General features: G+C 42.4%; 1 protein-coding gene across 5 annotated transcripts in view; it reads left to right on the top strand.

Moving 5' to 3' along the window:
• The first annotated feature begins 787 nt into the window (after positions 1-787).
• TPH1 (tryptophan hydroxylase 1) overlaps positions 788-21,985 on the top strand; it is a 282,192-nt gene continuing 260,994 nt past the window's right edge. Inside the window, exons 1-12 of one of the 5 annotated variants that reach the window (XM_090140544.1) lie at positions 788-908; positions 1,702-1,751; positions 2,127-2,380; positions 13,396-13,533; positions 14,492-14,675; positions 16,138-16,238; positions 16,916-16,983; positions 18,498-18,694; positions 19,205-19,340; positions 19,818-19,944; positions 20,989-21,084; positions 21,591-21,724. In XM_090140544.1, the coding sequence (XP_089996670.1) occupies positions 13,414-13,533; positions 14,492-14,675; positions 16,138-16,238; positions 16,916-16,983; positions 18,498-18,694; positions 19,205-19,340; positions 19,818-19,944; positions 20,989-21,084; positions 21,591-21,724 (1,163 nt within the window). In that variant the 5' untranslated portion in view covers positions 788-908; positions 1,702-1,751; positions 2,127-2,380; positions 13,396-13,413. Of the gene's footprint in view, positions 909-1,701; positions 1,752-2,126; positions 2,381-11,762; positions 11,888-13,395; positions 13,534-14,491; positions 14,676-16,137; positions 16,239-16,915; positions 16,984-18,497; positions 18,695-19,204; positions 19,341-19,817; positions 19,945-20,988; positions 21,085-21,590; positions 21,725-21,985 lie in introns of those variants that run through there. The other 4 variants (XM_090140545.1, XM_090140546.1, XM_090140543.1 and 1 more) reach the window with 4 other exon arrangements.

The raw sequence follows: 21,985 nt of genomic DNA, 5'->3' as shown, positions 1-21,985 counted from the left end.
ACCGAAGACCTGATTCATCCTCAGTGCCTTCTGCAGTGCTCCAGACAATAAATGGGTGTATGAAGCATTGAACTAAAGTAACAGAAACTTGGTCCTGCTTAGGCTGAGCTGCATGTGAATTGTGGTATGAGAACACCTAGAAAATTGGGGTAGAAATTGGACCACAAGGGCTTATTTTAGAATAGGCTTGCAATATTGGTATTATAATTTCACTCAGAGATAGGAGTATGGTGTTATTTTTGACTCCTGTTTTGTGTCCATCTGGCATCTTTATCCCACGCAGCAACGTGTTCCTGGTGGGGCAAAGCAACATAAATCCAAAGAAATCTGGTGTGTGGGGAAGAAAACTGATAAGAGAATGCTTAATCTGCTCCCTTGATGGTGTGAGGAGATTGTTGCTGCTGAGACGGTATTTTTGTCTCAGACCTTTCATTTCTGATAAACTAAACCATGAAACATAATATGCTGAAAAGTTCCATGCTTCTCTGTATCCGTGTCAGTCTGCTTTCTTAATTTTCATTCATTGCAAGTTTAGTTCATGTATTCTTATAAGTGCTAGGGTAATTCATTTTTGTCTGAGATTGTGCATTATTAGTATTGATTGGGTATAACTACCTTTGGTTATAACTAAACCAAACACACACAAAATGTTCCAAATATTTGTAAGTCAACTACACTCATAGTTTGATATTGATGTGAAAAGGTGTGGTACCTTGGCTGTGTTCTTGTATCTTTTTTTTTCTTTTCTTTTTATGTCTTGAAAATCCATACTCTTTCCCACTAATTCCTTGCTCTTTATCACAGAATCACAGAATCGTAGGGGTTGGAAGGGACCTCCAGAGATCATCGAGTCCAACCCCCCTGCCAAAGCAGGATCCCTACGCCAGGTTGCACAAGTAGGTGTCCAGGTGGGTCTTGAGTATTTCCAGAGAAGGAGACTCCACAACCTCCCTGGGCAGCCTGTTCCAGTGCTCCGTCACCCTCACCATAAAGAAGTTCTTGTGCACATTTGTGTGGAACTTCCTATGTTGCAGTTTCTGGCTGCATTCTGGAACACTCCCTCAAATCCCCCCCCAGAACCCTCAAATCATTGGAAAGGGATATTTTTGGTAGCACATCCAAAGTCATTTCATTGGCTATATCACAATATTAAAGGCATAAAAATCTTGACTCGGGACTATCCAATCTAGCCTCAGCAATACAGAGAACAATCTAGAAACTTCCCAACTGTGTTCTATTTCAGGCTTTCAGAATACCTGGCACAAAACTCTACCTTTCATGCCCATTCAGCTAAACACACCCTGATGGATGTTACATAGACACATGCAGCAGAAAAATTACCATTCTGATCAAATACTCCTTAGTGACTGATAACCAAGCAAATTCTGCAATAAGCTTGTTCAGAACTTGGTTCACTTCCCTACACATGCACGCAGGAAAATGTTTTCAGCATGAATATTTAATTTTTCCCTTACTTTAACAGATGTTTTTTCATATTCTTACACCCCTCTCACCAGCTCCTCCTACTGGTTAGTTTCATTAGAAATTGCAGCCATTACACAATGGAGAAGGAGGAATATACTGACGATCCCTCTATTTTCATTTGATTACTGCCCGCTGACAGTTCTGGGATTTAAATGAATTTAGGCTGCCTGGGGATGGATCCTACGGCTATTTAAGCATCACTTGTTTATTTCTCAGGAATCTATGATACAGAGTTTTGGCTTTCCTTCTGAGCATCCTGATGAAAGGTGAGGAAGCACCAGCCAACATCCAAGCAATACCACCTGCATGCTCAGGTACAAAAGGACCATACTTGTCACTTGAGCAACAGAGAGGAGCTGAGATCTCAGCCAGACCTCAGCTGGCATGGGCTAAGAGCACAGAGCTGACCTACGAGGCTCTGTAAGGCAAACAGAAAAAATACCAAATCAAAGCCTCCTCCTTTATGGAGGTAGAATTATGAAGGCAGCAACATTTCCATGATATTTTCACCCTATTTATTTTTATTGTTTTGTCTCTTAGTCATGGCAATTCCATAGCACATCCTTTGTTTTTCAAAGAAAATTAAATAGTGTCAATTTTTCCTTTTTAATGTCTGCTGTTTACTTATTTTTTTGTTCTAGATGATGATGAAATTTATGCGTTCAGCTAAACTCATTGATAAAGGACAAACCTACCTCACCTGGGGCAAGGAGCAATCTGCTGTACTGTTATACAATTTCTCCAAAATCCTTCATGTGCAGGCAAAAAAAAAAAAAAGGCATTGAGCAGCTGTGTATTCACTCCCCAGTCACAGGTCTGTGCATCAGCCATGCAGTTAGTGTGCCCATCGCTTGGAGCTGACAAGGCGTGTACTAAGTGAACCTGACACTGCAAGGTTGGTAAAATAAGCCAGGTTTTTTCCAACAGCTATCAGTGAAGGTTTTGCAATGGGAAATACTGTTCCTATTCCTTCTTACCTTCCCAGTTCAATGATTCATCTCTTATCTTTTTTTTTTTGGTTTTTTTTTTTTTTTTGTTAGCAGGGAGCTAACATCTGAGATTGATAAGAGAAAAGATGTGCTTCTGAATGCTTGTGAAGAAAATGAACAATTGAACTCAGAAAAAAAAGCTGCTCGGCTTCTTTCAGCTTTCTTTATTCCAGTTCAGATCTCAGAAATTAGCTGCCTGCCACAATTCTGGGCAGCAGCAAACTCTGAGAACTGAATTCTGTACAGACACCAATGCAAACAAGATTGCTTGAAAAAGTGACTGTGCTGGGATGTGGTGAAGTGAAGCAATAACATTAGAAAAAGTGATGAGGAAGGGAGGAGGATATAAAACAGGAAAAAAAACTCTAAGAATTAGAGGGGAGAAATACCAACTAATTGTGATGTTGAAAGAGAAAAGTATTATCAGAGGTATTGTTAGGATTCTAGATTTGTCCAGGTGGAATATCTAATGTGTGATCACCCATCGAAAAAGTGTCATGTTGATTACATTTTGTATTTTTCAAGTTGAATCTCTTTTGTAGTTTTTCCTACTTGCATGGCAGTGAGACAAGTTAAAGGTGGAGACCACACAGCAGGTGGGCAAGCTAATGTTGCTTGTTTTCCCCCAGTTTTGGTGACTGGCTGCAGCACAGAGGTGCAGAGCCATCATGGTTTCTGCTGTTTTTAGGCCTTGCATTGCCTAAGGTGAGTTCCTAAAGCAGAGCCCTGGTGCTTGTGTTGCACTCAGCTTTGAGCAGAGCAGCATGGGTTTCAATAACTAGTTGGGTATCAAAGAGTAGGGACCTGTATTTAATCGAGGAGAACTAAAACCTGCTCAGCTTCTATCACCACTCACTCCGAGTACAGATCTACAATTTTGAATTTGACTTCAGCAATTTTATATGGCACAAATTAAAAACTGTGTGACTATTGCATTCTGTGGGGATTAAAATGAAAGCCTGGATGTAACTCTTTCTTACATTTATGATAGTTTATCTTTGCGTGTGGTGTAAGTTTGCCCTGTCATAACTGATGTCTCATGTTGTTGGCACTCCCCCACTTCCTGCCCCTTCATCCATTTTCCCAAGAAACCTTAGAAAAGCGAAGGCACTTTGACATTCTCCTGTGTTGCAATGATAGCTGTTATTTATTCTGTGCTTCAGGTTATGCAAGCTCCATTTTAATTTTGCACTGAGCTTATATCAACATTACTTACGTTGTCGTGTGCACTGTTTTTCGTGGCAATCCTGTTTAAAGCAGCTGTAAGTTTAATGAGCTGTCTGTTAACCTTTCATAGAAAGGAAGTGCTTCTGTCAGTTACTCTAATGAAATCATAAAAATCATTTCCTGTCTCCAGCTGTAGCCCAGTCCTCCTATCTTCTGTCAATAGGAGGATAATGAAACGTACAGGAAAATACACACACACACACATTGATCCCACCTTACAGTATAGCCACGGTGCTGTATTTTAATGCAGCAAATTGTAATTCACCATGATGTCAGTGGCTTTTATTTTCCATTACGAGTCCTCTGTATTGCGCAAACTCTTTTATTCAACATGAAAGAGTTTCCTCATCAACCAGGTGGGAAGGCTGGGTGCAAGTTTGTCCTGACCTGATCTGTAAAATTCTGTGAGCTGAGAGATTAGAAAGGAAGGAAAAACACTTCAGCTTAAGTGGGAAAAGACCAAAACTGAAAAACGTTTTGTCATTTGAGATGAGGCCACTAGAATGACTGAATGGAAGCAGGTAAAAGAGTGGATAGAAACATTGGGAGTAAAGGGAAAGAGAAAAATGAATGGTGAAAACTGGGAAGAGCAAGAGAGGACTTTGTGAGTTCTCTTGGTGGAGTATGTAAGAAGGGCAAAAAGAAAAAGGAACATGGTTTAATTGCCTGTGAGCTATGAAATGGTGTAGATCCAAGCAAGGTCTTCAAAGCCCCAAAACACACTGGCTCTGAGCGATGTGAGCTGTTTGTGAGAGAAAATCCCAAGCCCAAATGAAGGGGAGATTTCTCCTTTTGCTAGAGCTCAGCGTTACACCAGTTGCTCTCTTGTAGTTACAAGAGTAGCAACAGACTAAACAATTGCATTTGAAAATGACCCCAGGGCTGCTCCACAGCTGTCAGCTTCTGCTTTGGAAGAGCACTTAACACTGCAGTGTGTTCAGTGTAGTGGACTTGGTGGGTTTTTTGGTCCGTGGTCTGAAGTTTGAGAGAGCTTTTTTGGAAGAACCTGCTGAGTGCAGTATAGCATGAAGTGGTTGGTTGCCCTTACAGGGAAAGGCACCACAGTCGTGATTCACAGTCGTTCTGCTGATCCCTACGTTTACTCAGACTTAAAAGAAATAATTACATTAAACAAAGTGTTTTTCTTACAAACATGCTCTGGTCCCTTTTGCCTCTACTGAGAGATAACAAAAGGTTTATGAATAACAGCTGCAGTCCTTTTTTTTTTTTTTTTTTTTTTTTTGACCTGTTGCAGGAGGCTGGCAGGACCATGCACAGGTGTAGTATGTTCATGGGATCAGAGGAAGAGCCCATGGGGGTGTTTGAAGCTGGGTTTTTTGAATGTAAATCTCTACATTAAGTTGGCAAAAGGATAAAGCCAACAAGGTGTCAGTGATGCCTGTTGCAGGTCAAGATGATTTTGAATAACAGCAGTGATGCTGGAGCTGAAGCTTTATCAAAACAGACGAAAGCACTTCCATCACCTGCTTGTCGTTTTCAGTTCAAATGATGTAGCATGTATCAACGCAGGTGTTATTTATGGTCTAATTTACCAGCAAATCTCTGAAACTGCCTTCATCATGTGAGTTTTCAGGTAGATTTGCACCTCACTATCACGAAATTCATTCTAGACTATACTTTTGTGTGTTAATAAAGTAAGAGGAAGTGGATGAGGTGAAAAAAGGCAAGAAATACCAAATCTGATGGTCTTTGTGCTCTAATTCTGTTGTCTGTTCTAATTAGTCCTTTGTGAACTAATTCAGTTACCAAGTTTAAAACAAAGATTATAAACCATGGTTTGTTCTTGACTGAAAAACAAAATTTATAAACAAGCAAATGCTTTGGTCATGACATTTGTCAGATAGTAAAAACTATTAATGAACTTTTTCCCCATCTTCTTCTTCTCAAAGTTAGTGCTTTCTTTGTCCCTCTCTAGCTCTCTTCCATTTAGTACCTAGAGGTAATGTGAATAGGTGAGAGGTTCAGTGTTCATTAGGTCACTAAACGTACTACTGCAAATTGCACCAAGCCCTGCTTGCACAAATGCAGCTTTGTTCAATCTCCATAAACTTGTCCTGATTTACACTGGCATCCTCTTGTCAGTGTTCACAGTTACGTGTCTGATCACAGTTTACCACCCTAATCTTTTATCCATTATCCTGCTTTCTCTTTAGCTAATGCTTTTAGCTTTGAATATTTTTTTAATGCCATATTTCTCTGAAACAGAATTGTGCCCAAGTGTTACTAAAAGCGAAGCTTTCTAATGAGGCAGATGAAGCTCATTAGTGTTGTGTTTTCAAAAAACTTTCTTTGATGCAAACTAATTAATTTTTACCCACTGCAAAATCGTCTTAACTGTAATGGGAGCTAAAATCTAATAAGATAAAAGAAACTCTGATGGAAAAAACAGCTGTCATGAGAACACAGTGCGACAAACAGCTTTTGCTAATCTTGGAAATGATGATCTGCCTTACAGCTCCAAGGCTGAACATTCTGCAATTGCCCGTGTGTTTACAGTCCCTACAGGAAATTGATGATTTTACATTGCTTGCTGTTTTTCATCCTTAGAGCAGAAGGTGACTATGAATTAATTCACTTTGTTTGTGCTGACCAATGTTAGGGTTTAGACAAAACTGCACCTCCATCGTTTGTTCTGCTGTGTGAATATGAGGATTTCAGAGGCTGGGGAGGGAACTAAAGCCCCCGTGCTGAGAACAATCCTCCAAGCACGTTTCACTTTGAAAGACAAATGGAGGACCGTAGAAAATTGGCTTGGAAGTAGAAAATTGGATTCATCCTCAGTTTCTGATAGTCTGGTCATTTTCAGCAAGGAGGCAAAGTGCAGAATTATTTCAGCAGTCAGAGCTAACATCTTCTGTTTGGTTGAACCTTTCCTTGGCCATGCTATGTTTAAGATGTATGAAATATGTTGAATGCATCTTTATGCTGTGACAAATCTAGTGTGACACAAACTTCCGAGATGAATATGAATACAGTAGAGGCTGAATGCTGGTGCACGCTCACGGTAAGCCTGTGTTGTCAGAAGTGTCTGAAGAGCTCCTTTTCTCTTTTCTGAGTGGATCAAAGCCTGCCGAATCGCTTTCTGAGCTGTGCTTACTCATATCATTAAGAGGTACAAAGCTTTCTCCTTTGTTAGCTTTTTCCACCTCATTTTGAATGCAAAATATTCTGCTGTTATACTAATTAGGCCAACTGGCTGAGGTTAACAAACACTCAGATGCTTCTCTTATCATCATCCTTAGTTGTGCTTTTGACTGTTTCACTTGGTGTTTGCCTGTGATGTGAAAGAATTGGATAATTTTGGAGGTCTTTCAGTAGAAATTATGAAAAAGTAGAGCCTGAGACACATTGCAGACAAGCTGTGCTGACCTTGACCCTCTCTGGTCCAGCTTGGCCTCAGACCTGCCTTGTCACCACCACAGGACTGTCTGGAAATCAGTTGGTGGCACTCAGTTGCTGTGCCCTGAGACTGCCCTGCTCCCCTTGCTCAAGTACAGGGCACTGCCCACCCACCTGCTGTGAGCAGTCCTAAATGGTATTGTAGAAGGGGTGTGGAGGTGTGAGCCTTACCATCCAGCTGACCATTCACCACGTGTACCAGCAGGGAAGAATTGGTGCTGCCCACAAGCAGAATGGTATTTATAATGCTCAGGTCATGCTGCTGGAAATGCAGTATTTACTCATCCTCTCTAAGCTACGTGCAGAGTTGCAGTACGTAGATCGATGTGCCAAGTTTCCCTCTTGGCTTTCCCCAGCCCTGGCTCATGGTTATGGTTGGACTGAAGCTGTTTTCTATAGTAAAAAGGGGAATTTTTGCTGACTTGTGCTCTCCCAGAGATCTGTCACTCCCTACATATTTAACCTGAGATCGCTTGGCCAACAATGAGCAGATTTAAAAAACCAAACAACAACAAAAGCAGCACAGAGAGCTCTTTTGGGATTTTTGTTCCCAATCAGACAACAATTTTGTTTGAAAATTATTGATAATGTTCACTGGTGAAAACAGGGCAGAATGTGGTTTCTCCCCTGCCCCAAGAGCATCCTAACTAGCTGATACTACAGCTGGCTGCATCACTCTGGGCAGCTAATTAACCCGGTTGGCTCTTACACTCTTCATTGGAAAAGGGTATTTTGTAAATGTTTTCATTAATTGTGTACTTTAATTATATCTGGATATAATTTCTCTCTCTCTCTTTTTTTTTAACAGCCTATGAATCAAATATTTTATTATTCAGCAAGGATTCAGTAAGGAGGAGGGTTAGCTGATCGGTATTCTGGGTGCTTCTTGGCAACCACTCCAAGTACAGTGCATGGTGCTGGTAAAAGGTTGGGTGAAATTGCCCTGGGGGCGGTTTGTATGGTTCATGTAAGAGGGGGCAAATGGGAGAATTCCCCTGTTGAAAGCTGAGGATTTAGATCTGTACATTTTCAGACAAAATTGAAAAGTTTTTTTCATTTTGCATCTGCTCAACTCCCAGCAATGAAAAAAAAAAAGATGTGAAACATAATGATAAATTTTGTCTTTTAAGTCAACGGTTGGGATACTGAGAATCAGATCAGAAAGTGAATGGAAATAAGTGCTGCTGGTTAGGAGTTGTTATGATCAATGCTTTGTAAAGATGAAAATCAAGTAGAAAAAAATGAGTTAGATTTTCAGGCACCAGGACATGACAGCATCTATAAAACACGAGCAGAATATGAAGATCTGTAAAAGCTAAACTGAAAAGAAATGACTCCTTCCAGCACTTGAAAGGAGGGAGAACAACTTTTCACACGGTCTGATAGAGATAGGATGAGGGGGAGTGGCTTTAAACTAAGAGAGGGGAGATTGAAGTTAGATGTCAAGAGTAAATTGTTTCCTCAGAGGGAATTGAGGCACAGGCTGCCAGAGAGGCTGTGGATGCCCCATCCCTGAAGGTTGGATGCCCCTTCAAGGCCAGGCTGGATGGGGCCCTGAGCAGCCTGTGCTGGTGGGGGCAACCCTGACTACAGCAAGGGGGTTGGAACAGGCTGGGGCTTTTAAAAGTCCCTTCCAACCCAAACCACTTTATCATTCCATGACTGGTGGACATCTTCAGGAAATGACTGAACTCTCTCTCTTCATTATTAGTTCTTGCAAATTTAGGACTTTTTAAATAGTTTCAGAGAAATGCATGATGTTCATCTTCACTCTTCCCTGTGACTTCCATCGTGCTTACCTAAACGCTCTGTGATTCTTGGATATGACTTGTTAATTAATGGAAAGACAGAGGGTTATGATTAGAATGTGTTTTGTTTTTTTTTCCTGGAGAAGGTAATTATGATAAGGGCAGACTTAGTATTAGATCGTATTAAACCTGTTTTGTTCAGGGATTTAAAACTTTATACCTTTCTCAGAAAAAGGTATAAAGTGGCCACATTGCCTGAGGCAAATGCTCTGGTTGGAAAGGGAGATGGCTGGGCCAGTGAAGCCCAGAGGATGGCTGAAGATGTTTCTATCCTAGCAGTGAGGCCATGAAATTACCACGCTGGAGATTAGAGCACTTTCTCCTGCCAGTCAGGGAGAAGGGGTAATTTGCACTGGTGACCTTGATGGGATTGAGGCTTAGGGCTCACTGATTCTCTCCTTCAGAGCTGCAGCATCCAAGCTGTTAATCCCATCTTTCAGCAGAAGATTAATATCTGCAGCTCATTTCACTCCTGTTTTTCCTTGGCTCTTGCCACATCAGTTCCGATGAGTGGTTTTGTTGAACAAAATCACCCTCTCATTCTGTCTCTCTTTTCCCTAGCACTGGAGCATTCAAGAACCCCTGCACTGCATTAGGGTTTTTGTTTTCTTTCTTTGTTTTAATCTCCATAGGCCAGTTTTCTCCCATGGCTGGTGAATGGAAGGCTTGTCCTGTGTCTGGAAAGATGTAACAGCTGAGCTGAGTCCCTGCTTATTTTATCTATGTCCTGTGGAGAGCTCTTCCCCATGGGAGGAAAGGAGATGTGGCGCTGAAGGTTTATGTTGGTCTGTTTCACAGAACAGCAAAAAAAGAAAAGTCTCTTTACTATCAAGGGGAAGGTCTGGAGGGGCAACAGCTTCTTTTAACTCTTGTCAGCCTAATTATTTTCAGTGCATTTATCTACAACTGCGTTCCTGGAGCTACTCCCATGAAGAGCCAAGAAGGCATGGGACTTCTCCCTCTGCCACCCCCTCTCACTTGGAGCCAGAGGCTGCTGAGGAAAGGAGGATTCATTTAACAGGAGGAATTACGAGGGGATAATGTAATTGAAAGCCAGCTCTTGGAGCATTCGCAGTTGCTCGGTGTCAGTGTGACAGGTCTCATGGCAGCCCTGCTTTGCAAAACGTTGCCTTGCAAAACGATGATCAGCTTGACCCACTTGTGAGCAGGGTCAGACCTGCACTTGATCCTCAGGTGCCGATTATCCGTCTGGAGGGCTTTGTCTGTATGAGAGGCTATATGTGAGAAATCTCGGGAGGGCTTAAAAAAACGAAAATAAAAATCACAGTATTGCCTTCTCCTGTGACACAAGGAGAGGGCTGTTTCCCTGTGCCCCAAGTTCTTTGTCCTCCCCAACTCCTTCCTGCTGCATGGTCCCTCAAGGCTTCTAACATCCTGCTGAGAGCCTGTGGCCTCTCTCTGTGTCAATGCTCCTGTTCAGCAGCTCTATGCCAGTTCAGATGTTTTCTGGGTCACTCTTTACCTCCTAAGGTGAGATGGGCAGCACCTGCAAACGTGGTAATGTTCTTTGCACTGCACTCTACACTTACCTGCTGCAGGCTTTGCTGTGCCATGTTGCTCTTCTCTGTCATGGGGGCCAAGGCTACTGTTCTGACACAGTAGGTTATGCTGCTGGCTTTTGGGTGAAACACAGTTCTACTCCCAAGTGATCTGTGCATTCACAGGACCTGGAAACCTATTGTGGAGTGCAGAGCAGGCTCCAGTGAGCACCCAGCGAGGGCAGGCTGTAATTGAGTCAGTTCATGCTGCATGCTTCTGCCTTTTCAGATCGTAGAGCATCAGCTGTGGTCAGTGAGGGCTTCTTGCTCAACTAGTGAGCTGAGTTTAATCAGCTCCACGAGATTCTGGGTGCCCTGGTTATCTTTTTATGTAATGAGCTGTTCTCATGCTAGGTTAAATTTCCTCTGCTGTTGCTGCGCTGCTTGCCTTGCAGCAGCTGTTGTAGAAAAAAGCACAGTTAAAGTGGTCTGAACTCAAGTGTCTTCTGACAGTTCTGAGGAAATGAGAATTGTATTTTGTGTTGTCTTTGGAAATTTTTATGAGGGATGAGCTCAGCATTTTGATAGAAAAGAAGGCAGGGGCAATGGAGCTGGCTGCTGTCAAGGAGCACCCAGCCAATAAAAGATGCCCACCTGCATCTGGAGGGCTACCCAGGATGTAATGCCAGGAAGTCATAGCAGAGTGATGCTGGTCCTTGTTGCTGTGTGTGATGGGTCAGGGAGAGCCAGTGGAGCAGTCACCAATCATAAGCACCTTCCTGAGCCTTGTTTGCAGATTCGTGATGAATATGGTATCTCATATGTTTAAGATTCTGCGTAAAGGCGATACGAACTGTTTGCTTTTTGAGTCAGCTTGTTTGATGGGGAGAGCCTTTCAGCAAGCAGGAAGGGAAATGTCTGGTGTAGAGCTAAGACATAAAGAAAATGCAGTACTGTCCGCTGTATGGAAGGGAAAATCAAAGCACCCGGTCACGAGATGTATCCCACTCCCAGCTGGAACAGGTTGGCTTTTCCAGCTTCAAAGCAACTTAGGGCCGTGCTCATTCAGTCCTGCTGCGTTGGAGGGCTACACCCCTAAAGCCTCTGAGGGGTTTCTCTCCCGGGGAGCGCTTTGCCTTCTACTGTGTAGCGCAAATCCCCTCATTCCTCGTCTGACCTGAGAGCAAACAGCGGGCACGGGCGCACGCAGGGTGCGATGACGGAGTCGGAGAGGAAGGAGGGAGAAACCACGGCGGGCTCCCGCATCTCTCGCCGGGCGGCCCCTCCCGCCCCCGCCTCCTCCTCCGCCCCGCGAGGGGGGATTAGGGCCGGCTCTCCCCTCCATAAAGCGGCCGCCCGGCCGGGCCTGCCTATCCCGTCGCAGGGCGCCATGCAGGCCGTGCCCCGGCGCGGCGGTTCTCTGGAGGGGGCGCCGTGCCCACGGGAGGCCGGCGGGCAGGTGAGCGGCGCGGGGCGGGCGGGCCGTGCTGCCCTGGGGCGAAGGTCCGAGCGGGGCTGGGGGCGGCCCGCGCTTCTGGAGGGGATGGGGGAGAGGGAGACGCGTTGGCACGGGTCGGCGATACGGCACGTGGAGGAAAAAAGCCAAGAGGGCAACAACAAAACACCGCTTGGCAAAGGTTTGGGTCTCTTGTCAGAACAAAACTCCTGCGAAGACCTTCGGTGAGGCTGAAAAATGCGCCTGTAAGGTGATGCTGAGTTGCAGCCACCTGTAGGGTCACACGTCTTCATCCTTCCCTGGAGAAAGCAGCCGGCTGTGTAAGGAGTACGGGAATGGCAATCTGTGATAAATACCCGTTTAAAAGGTGTTTGGGTCTTCAGCTTACAGCTTTGCAATATAATTTCCTCTAGACGAGTATTTTTGGGTAATTTTAAATGTTGGATACCTCCCGATACAAAGAACTGAGCCGCAGCATGTAACACTAAGTATCCATCCCATGGGGAGTAATGTTTTCCTGGGGGAGAAAGGGAAGAGACTGCTATGGGCTTCAGGAGGAGCAGTTTTTAACCAGAAAACACTTACTAGCTTTCTGAACGAGGGTCTTGGAAGGCCCCTTTTGTTTGTGTGCTTTCATTAAGGCAAGTCATGTTGATGCCAGGTCAATTAATACAGCGCAATAATGATTCCTCACCACCATACCCTCCTAAGGGCTGGCGAGTGATAGCACACGAAGGAAGGGTGTCAGGCATGATTAGAGCTCGGTTACTGATAGGGAATAAAGTGAAACTGGAGGAATTGCTTTTGCGTTAGCATTCGCTCTGGTCCTGCACCAACATGGTTGCTGCATTAATGCAGAACTGTTAGCGGTCCGTTTTTGTACTGAGAGCCAAAGATTAATGCTGGTTAAAGGTACAAATGATGCGCATCTGGCATAGCAGGCATCTGGATTTCTCTTCTGCAATTTGTTCAAACTTATGTTAGAGGTCACTGGTAGAATGTAGTGTAAGGATACTCTGTGTGGTGTTGTTTTATTTGCTTGCCTCTTAGAAGTGTTGCTTAATAAATTATATCGCCCGACCCCAAGCATGAGGTTAAACTAAACTAAACTAAACTAAAATATATGATAAGAACACAAGTTTTCAGTACGTGTAGTTTGTCCCAGCTGTGCACCTTGTGATATTACCTGCAGCTATACTAGATCTCATGAGCTGAAGGCAGCGATCCTGAGTGTGGAATCAAACCACCCTGCTTTTTATAAATCATGTCAAATAATCAGCCCTATGGTTTATGTCTTCAAAGTCCACTGTGTATTTATAATGGATACTTCATTGCTTCTACAGCAGCATCATCCAAGTGGGATTAGGTTACACAAAGAACAATGTCTGCACTTGGAAAAGCAGCTAATAACTTATGTACAAGTGTGGGGTTTGGTTTTTTCTTTTCTGCCTGGAGTAGCCCTGCTCAGCGTCTATTCCTTGTAATTCAGATCCTTGTTTGTTTGCATTTAGCTAAGTAAGTCCAACTACATGATGATTGAAGATAATAAAGAGAACAAAGACCATGTGCCTGAAAGGGGAAGAACTGCCATCATTTTTTCCTTGAAGAATGAAGTCGGAGGACTTGTAAAAGCTCTAAAACTCTTTCAGGTATGTAATAATTATATTTCTATAGCAGATCTACTTTTTGTTTATTATTTTAAAGGTAGGTTTGGCACACAGTGGAATTAATTACATCCATTTATTAAGGATGTGATTCCTAATGAGCCTCCCACTTTGCACCTAAAATTATCCACAAAGGTACACTTATGCCTCAGAAGTTAAATGCTGGCTTAATGTCTTCGAAAACTCTTCTGCACTTACTAAAAATTGGAACAGATTCCTCTTGTTCCTTCATGAAAGAAGGTTGGCACTCATTGTTTCTGCTGCTCATAAGAAGTGGACGTGAAGCACTGCTGATGGTACACACCTGGGGTGCTGATGAGCTGCCTGCAGTGCTGCTGTCACTCTGTCTGGCTGGACTGAAGGTGGCAGAGGTAGTGCAGCAGTCCCACTGTGCTCCTTTCACTTTCCCTGCTGTCCTGCAGGGAACGTGGCACTGTTACTGTGCTGTCATTTGGCCCTGGCTGTCTAAGCCTGGGGGTTCCTGCATGATCCTGGTGTAAGATGTATGATTAAATCATTTTTCAAATAAAAGAGAAGTGAAGTTCATGTCTGAAAAATGACTGCTTTTAAATCCTTTGCTTGTGAGATAATTACATGGCAATGTGATTGGCATTGTTGTGGATTTCCCTAGACCAAGTCACTGATTAACTTCCTATGGGAGGGATGAAAGAAAAAGGTCTGTGAAATTAAACCTCCTTAGTGTGTTTCTCTTCAATGAAATGAAACCAAAAGAACTCAGTCTTTCATTTTCTTTTGAATAGGTGGCTTTTTAAAAATCAGTTTCACCACTATCAAAAAGCAGGCTACTACCAGGAGAGCCAATTAACTAAAATAACTTCACGTAGATGGTGAATATGCTGTGTCAGCAGAATCCTTTTGTTTTTGAAGAATAAAATTTAGATTTTAGTTATTCCGTTTGAAAACATTACCTCTTACAAAACAGGAGAAGCATGTGAACCTGGTGCACATTGAGTCACGGAAATCCAAGAGACGAAATTCAGAGTTTGAAATCTTTGTTGATTGTGACAGTAATAGAGAGCAGCTGAATGAGATCTTCCAGCTCCTCAAATCCCACGTCAGCATCGTCTCTATGAACCCAGCAGAGCATTTCAATGTGCAGGAAGATGGTAAGTACAGAGGGCAGTGCTGGCAAAGAGGAGGCGTTACTGCTCTTCTCAGTGTGCTAATCTGAAGCCTTTTTTACTTTGTCCATATGTGCACATACGCATATACATAGTGCTGTGGGTAGCTCTGGACAGCTATGGGTAGCTGTCAGGTTTGTATTTCTGTGCCATCACTGCATGGTTTGGTTGACACGAGCAGGACTGTGTTGCCTGGTGTCCTCTAGAAGAGCTGGCTGTTTGGCCACCTGCACTCCTGGCTTTTCTCAGCACAGTATAACTGTTGCAAGTGGGGGTCCCTGCACCAGCAGAGACTGATGCAGGCCACTGCGTAGGCAAAGTCTGAATGAGGGCTGGGCTGGTGCACCATGACATCAGAGGTGTCATACTGATGTACACCAGTTAAATTCAGGTACTGGACAGTGTGGGAGATAGCTTCTGCCATTTCCTCATGCAGCTCTTGTCTTAAAGACTTTTTAAAAATATTTTTCATCATATGTGGTTGCTTATATCAGTATGAAAGAGAAGGTGGCTTTTACTTTGGAGATGCTTCAAATCCTGTTTATATGTGCTCATAGATGAAGAAATGCTCAGAACTCAGGGCAGCACAAAGTCAGCTTCATATTTTTCTCAGCCACCATGCTTGGCTCAGGCTAGTAGGCTTGGAAAGGAAAGATCTGTTGTCTGCTGGGTAAAAATTTCTTATTCTAGCTCTAGGTAAGGAGAATCTCAATCTGGACACTTTCTCCATCCTTATTAAGAAAACTGAGGAGCATTAGGAAAGAAAAAAATCATTTGGTTGTCATAGTGTATTACAGCCGTGCCAAAAACTTGTTAAAAACTTTTTGACTAAAAAACAAAACACCACCAAAAATTGCCCCCCAAAAAATCTCAGTAGTGAAATTAATTATGCGTCTCTCTGAGGCTGCGTAGCTGAAGCTGCCTTCTTCTTTTCCTCTTCCCTCCCAAACCCCTCTGTAAAGCCTGATGTTTCTGGAGCACATAAGCACAGAGCAGCATTTCTTGCCAGTAAAGCAGATGGGAGGACTCTAACCTTCTCCACTCTGTTCTAGGACCACATGAAAATCAGTTCTCTGCTCCTTTACGTGCTTTGTGCCCTGGAAGGCTGAGCACAAGGAGGCCTTTGCTCCGTGGCAGCCATTAGCTGCTGCTCTAACATTAATACAAATAGCAGTCAGGGCCACTGAGAACCCATATTAACTGTTTCCTTCCCAAATCTTCTGATTTGGAGTATGCTGTGCAGTCTGTGGGCAAACTGGCAGTGACAGAGGAGGAAGTATGAACTGGAGGCTGGTGCCAGATAGGCAGCAAGCTCCCTTGTCCTGTTTGTAACCCTTTTAATTTATAGATTTTGCCTGTAACCGCCATAACCAGACTTGAAAGTAGCATTTCCTCCCTCAGCATGCTTGGCATTATTAATAACTTGTGGATTCCATGCGTTCCATAGAGATGGAGAACATTCCCTGGTACCCAAAGAAGATCTCAGATTTGGATAAGTGTGCAAACCGAGTGCTGATGTACGGGTCCGATTTGGATGCTGACCATCCAGTAAGTATCTTACCCCTTCCATGCCCAGTGCTCAGTGAAAAGTACATTGTGGAACTTGTTTTTAAAACATGAGGTGTTTCCTTCTCTCTCTCGTTCCCCTCCACAGTGCCTCTGGGGGTCTAGGAACCTTCTCTTGGGGTTTTCATGTCTTTTCCTAGTTCAGGCAAGGCTGATACTGAATGTGGTTCCTATGCCTTTCTGTGAGGCTTGCCTCATGTAGAGGGCTGGGGCTGGGCCCTGAGTAGTCGCATAAGTAAAAAACCAAAATGCTGTTGTGAGACAGGCTTGGTTTTTCCTCTCTATTTCTTCCTTACTACAAGTGGAACAAACTAATTAGAACTTGCACAGTACAAATGGACAATTTCTTTTGTAATTTAACATAAGCAAGAAAGTGACCAAGTTGATATATATATTTTAATGTGACTAAAAGGAGCCTTTGTCTTCTGAATATATAGTGCATGCATAAAACCTCTGTTTGCTTTGAATTGGCATATTTGCTTATTTTACAGCTAATAAACATTTTGATCTACAGCTATGAGGTTCCTCTCCATCTTATACAGTATACTTTTATATTTACCACTGAAGAACTTTCAAGTATCTTGCTTTAAATTAACTTATTTACTACAACTTGAAGACCCATTTAACTTTGCTTTTTCTTTCCTCTTCACTCTCCCCAGGGTTTCAAAGACAATGTCTATCGTAAGAGGCGAAAGTATTTTGCAGACTTGGCTATGAACTACAAGCAGTAAGTTCAACTTCTTCCAGAAAAAGCCATCTGGGTGCTTTGAAATAGCAGCAGTGTGGACTGGTTCATTTTCCCTGGGCTCAGATCTCACTGAGACATACTTGTCTCAGGAATCAGAGCTAGAAGGATAAAGTGAAGGGAGATTTAATGCAAGATTTAAAGGTTGATCTAGGTAATGCAAGATTAAAAGGTAGATCTAGGCCACCTTACAGCTTCCTGGGTCTCTAGTCAGCCTGAGGATCAGCTCATGGCTGCATAGACGTTGTGGTATCTGTGGCAGCACTGATCCCCAAGTGGGCAGCAATGTCAGCATGGGCTTCCTGCAGTGGGGTGTGTTAAGGCACTGGGTTCTCTCCCCCCTCTTCTGGAAGTGGGTGCAGCAAAGGAAGAGGGTGGGCAGCACATCTACACAGCTGTCTGTCCAGGACATGCATACTCTGCCAGGGCTGATCTCCTTTGCAAAGGAGAGGAAAGGGAGGAAAAGTTGCTAGACAGCCCATTGACCACTGAGTATAAACTCTCTGGGCAAACGTTAATACTTGAGTTTTATTTCCTGGTTTAAAATAGAGCACGCGATGTGTAGATAAGAATTCTGTGAAATGGAATTCAAAGAGCTTCTGTCTTTAGAGATTCTGCTTGGGGGAGGGAGCTCTTAAAGCTGGAGGAGTTTCATAGCCCAGTGCTAAAAATTTTTTTTCTGAACATGTCTTTTTTTGCATTTCTGTTGCCTGTGTGAATATTGACACCAAATTCCTCAACTGGGAATGACCAAGAAATGGCAGATATCTAGAACTTCATGGCTCTCTGTGTTCATGCAGCTGGGTACCACAGCATGCAGGCAGTTACTGCAGATGTGTTGTTAACAGATTTTTTTGGGGAAAGCAGCAGCCACGCCTACTACACATGCTGGCTACCATGACACTCCAGTTGCTTTCAGCAGCCTTTAAATCACAGCTTTGCTCTAATCTACTTTAATCGAGATCCTAAGGGTTGGTTAGGAGAGATGGACTACAGTCAGTATGTTCAGACAGACACTTGTCTCCTCTGCATAGAAGCATGATTTTTATGTAACATGCATGTTTCGTTGCTTCCACTTATTGTGCTGCTAATTTAGGGGATTATCTTTTCCTAAAATAACTTTCCATTATTTTTTAAATTTATTGTATACAGACAGAGAGATACTACAGGGAAGAAGATGTGTTCTCAGCTCCCGAAAGAAAAGGTTTTGCAGTTACTGTTTGAACACTTAAGAAACTATTTACACAACTGAATCTTTCAGACCCCTGTGAAATCAATGCAAAGATTGCTATCTTGATTTAGGTGGAAGAGTGAGCAGGCCTAAAAGTTCTCCAGGGCATACACCAGATCTCACTCATGTACTTGACAGTGTAATGAAGTCTTAAGCTTGACCAGGTGTCCCAGTCATATGAATGTTAAACAATAATAGTAAGTAAATGAGTCATCCTTATAAGCCATTTACCAAGGAATGTCCCTTTGTCCTCATCTCCTTGTAGTGGTGACCCAATTCCCAAGATTGAATTCACAGAGGAGGAGATCAAGACTTGGGGGACCGTATACCGAGAGCTTAACAAGCTTTACCCAACTCATGCCTGCAGAGAGTACCTTAAAAACTTGCCCTTGCTCACCAAATACTGTGGGTACAGGGAAGACAATATTCCCCAGCTGGAAGATGTGTCCCGCTTCCTGAAAGGTAGGGTATTAGTTTTCTCTCACTGAAGAAGAACTAAAGTCCATTGCAAATCACACTGTTGCTATGTGTGCACAAAAAAAAAAAAAAGAAAAGATTATTGGTTTTGGCTGGGAAACCTGAAAGCAAAATGTTTGCTTGTATTAATTCTGGTCATTTAAGAGGCTTTTTGTCCTCTTTATTTTTAATGTATTATGTCCTGAATATATGAGTGATGGTTTGGGGGGCCATGCTAACTCTAAAGAGACTTAGGACTGGTTAAAGTGATACCTAACTGTATTCTGTTGGTTGTAGGCATGAAATCTTAAGAAATCCACCTACGCAGAGGTAGGGACACTTCTACTGAATGTTGGCCATTCTCAAGATTAGGCCTAAATTTTCTAGTCATGCCTATTTTTTTCATGTGCTCTTAAGCCAAAGTAGTGATGTGGATCTTGCCCCATTTGTAGCAGAGATGGGAACGTTATGGACTTCTACTTTAAACTAACATATATTTTCTCCACTCCTTTTTAGAGCGCACAGGTTTCACCATTCGCCCTGTTGCTGGGTATCTGTCACCTAGAGACTTCCTGGCAGGATTAGCATTCAGAGTTTTTCACTGCACTCAGTACGTTAGACACAGCTCGGACCCTCTCTACACACCAGAGCCGTGAGTAGAATGAGACGTGTTTCTGAGTATTACTGCCCAATACCAAGCTACTTAAAATCTGTGCAAGAACACCAGCAAGAAAACTTATTTTCAAAGGTGCTGGAGACTTCAGTCTTCACACTGAATGTAGTGATGTTTTAGCGTACTCAAGTGCCACCTTCATAAGCACAGGATTTTCAGAAGTAGAGCGTGTTACTGAAGGACTCCTGCAGTTGTCATCGTGGGCAGAATTTCAAGTTCAATTGATGTATAAATGTGGAAATGTGTTCTTAATATTAGACACCTTCATCTGAAAACTGGAGCAACTGTACTTTTGTAGAAATGGTACGGTGTGCTTTTAGCTAAACCTGATTTGATATTTTGGTTATTGTTTAGATAATGAAGTTTCACACAACACTGTTTAGTGGTTCTACTTTTTCTCTCCATCACAAAGAAAGATGAGCTTTCTTTTTTTTTTTTTTTTTCCCTCTTTTCCAGTGATACCTGCCATGAGCTCCTAGGCCATGTCCCTCTTTTGGCTGAACCCAGTTTTGCTCAGTTCTCCCAGGAAATTGGTCTTGCATCGCTTGGGGCATCAGATGAGGCTGTCCAAAAACTGGCAACAGTGAGTGTTTCAGTGCCTAGTGATCCCACTTAAAGCTTGGAGCTTCATTTGGCTGATCCCACTCTAATTAATTTGGAGATTAATTTCAATATTAGCTGCACAAGCTGCTAGACCTGACTCTTAGCTTTAGAGCTAGAGTCCAAGTTTCCATGCTAGGAAAAAAATACATTTTAAGAAAAATACCTGTCACAACTTTCTTACTTCACTTAGGTGAAGTAAGTATGCAACTTCTAGGGGTAGATCACTTCTTCCAGCTTGAAATTCTGTAGTCTGTTTCCTCCAGAAAATATCTTTCTGCTTCTAAGAACATAGATTACATATAAAATTACTGAACTGTTACTTTAATGTGTTAAATGAATTGAAATATTGTGTTTTCACTGAATGTGAAACTAGCACTCGGTACATTTCAACCAAGAAATTCAAATAAATAATGCAAATTCATCTTACTTCTGGGATAACAGTTTCTTGATGCTTTGACAGAAATATTGAAAGATGAAAACTTTACATGAAAAATAATTGATTCCAGTTACAAAAGAACTGCCAGTCATAGCTAGTGGTAAAGCTTCTACTACCTTTAGTGAGACCAGAAGTAAAACATCTAAGAAAATACCATTCCTTGCCACATACCTGCAGGAATCCTGAAAATCAGGAAACTAAACATCTTTAAATTTTTAGACCACTAAGGAAGAACAATCTGTATTGGACTGATGCTTTCAATTAGTAAAGTCATGCCTATCTAGTGTTTCTTTTAAGCTGGATCTCTCATGTCATTACAGTGCTTCTCAAAACAGATTAAATTGCCACATTTCTACTGGGATGAGCAGCTTCTGTCTCAGCTATGTTATCAGATTTCTTATTAGAAACACATAATCCTGTGGTTCTTCTCACTTCTATTTAGGTTCCCTTCGCTTTAGATATCTTAGAACGATAACCAAGTAATGACTTGCAAGTGTTCGATACTTCTCAAAGTAGAAGGGTCCCCATCTAGTTCACCACAAATCCTTTGCTGAAGGATGAATTATTTTACTCCCTTCTCTGTTTCAGTGCTACTTTTTCACTGTAGAGTTTGGCCTGTGCAAGCAAGAGGGACAGCTAAGAGTTTATGGGGCTGGCTTGCTCTCTTCTATTAGTGAGCTCAAGGTAAGAATATCCACTGCTTAGTTCCCTCTTTACTTGGCTCATACTTGAGAATTTTTGTTGCTGTTCTGCCATGGTTATTTATCAGGTATAATTCTTAAAAATATTCTGAAAATACCTACTGTGGGGATGACTTCTAGGTGAGTTCACTGAGGTTAGTCACAGGGCAGTGTGCTTTTGAGTATGTGCTGAGCAGCTCCTGTGTCCTTCTCAGGAAGCATCAGATAATTGATGTATGTTCAGTTCTAAGTAACCTATTTTCAGAAAAAGTCTCTTGTTTAAAAGCAGCTTTGCCCCATATTGGCAGAACACAATCCTTCAGAGATACTGTTTGTTATGCTTGAGCCATTGTTCAGCTGCAGACATGTTTTAAGAGGTAATGCACTAAATATGGTCTCACCTCATCTTTTTTTTTTTTTTTATTCACTTCTTAATCTGTGTCATCTTCCTTGTGGATTCTTTTGGTGGCAATATTCCTCTGGCACGTGATAACAAATGATGTTACTTAGCACTCGCTCTCTGGCAGTGCCAAAGTCAAGCCTTTCGATCCAAAGGTCACCTGCAAGCAAGAATGCCTCATTACAACTTTCCAGGAGGTTTACTTTGTTTCTGAAAGCTTTGAAGAAGCAAAGGAAAAGATGAGGTATGCTTTTTCTTGACTTCCTTTGTTTCTCAGTGGCAGGACCAGATCCTTTTATTCTTATCACAATTTTATAATAACCTTTCATGGGGCTGGAAAGCTGAGTTTAATATTTAGTTGGTCTCCCATGTAGTGGTTGGGAGAGATGATGAACTTTGTAGTAATTATAATGATCATTAAGAAAGTAAGTGGTTTAGAAAAGTCATTACTGATACTGACTGCACACAAAGGATACATTTGTCTTCTGATTAAACTTCCTCTCTT

This window comes from Phasianus colchicus, chromosome 5, assembly GCF_987193195.1.
Source record: "Phasianus colchicus chromosome 5, bPhaCol1.hap1.1, whole genome shotgun sequence".
Lineage (NCBI taxonomy): Eukaryota > Metazoa > Chordata > Aves > Galliformes > Phasianidae > Phasianus > Phasianus colchicus.
The sequence above is the reverse complement of the archived record's forward strand: the minus strand, read 5'-3'. Positions and strand labels throughout refer to the sequence as shown.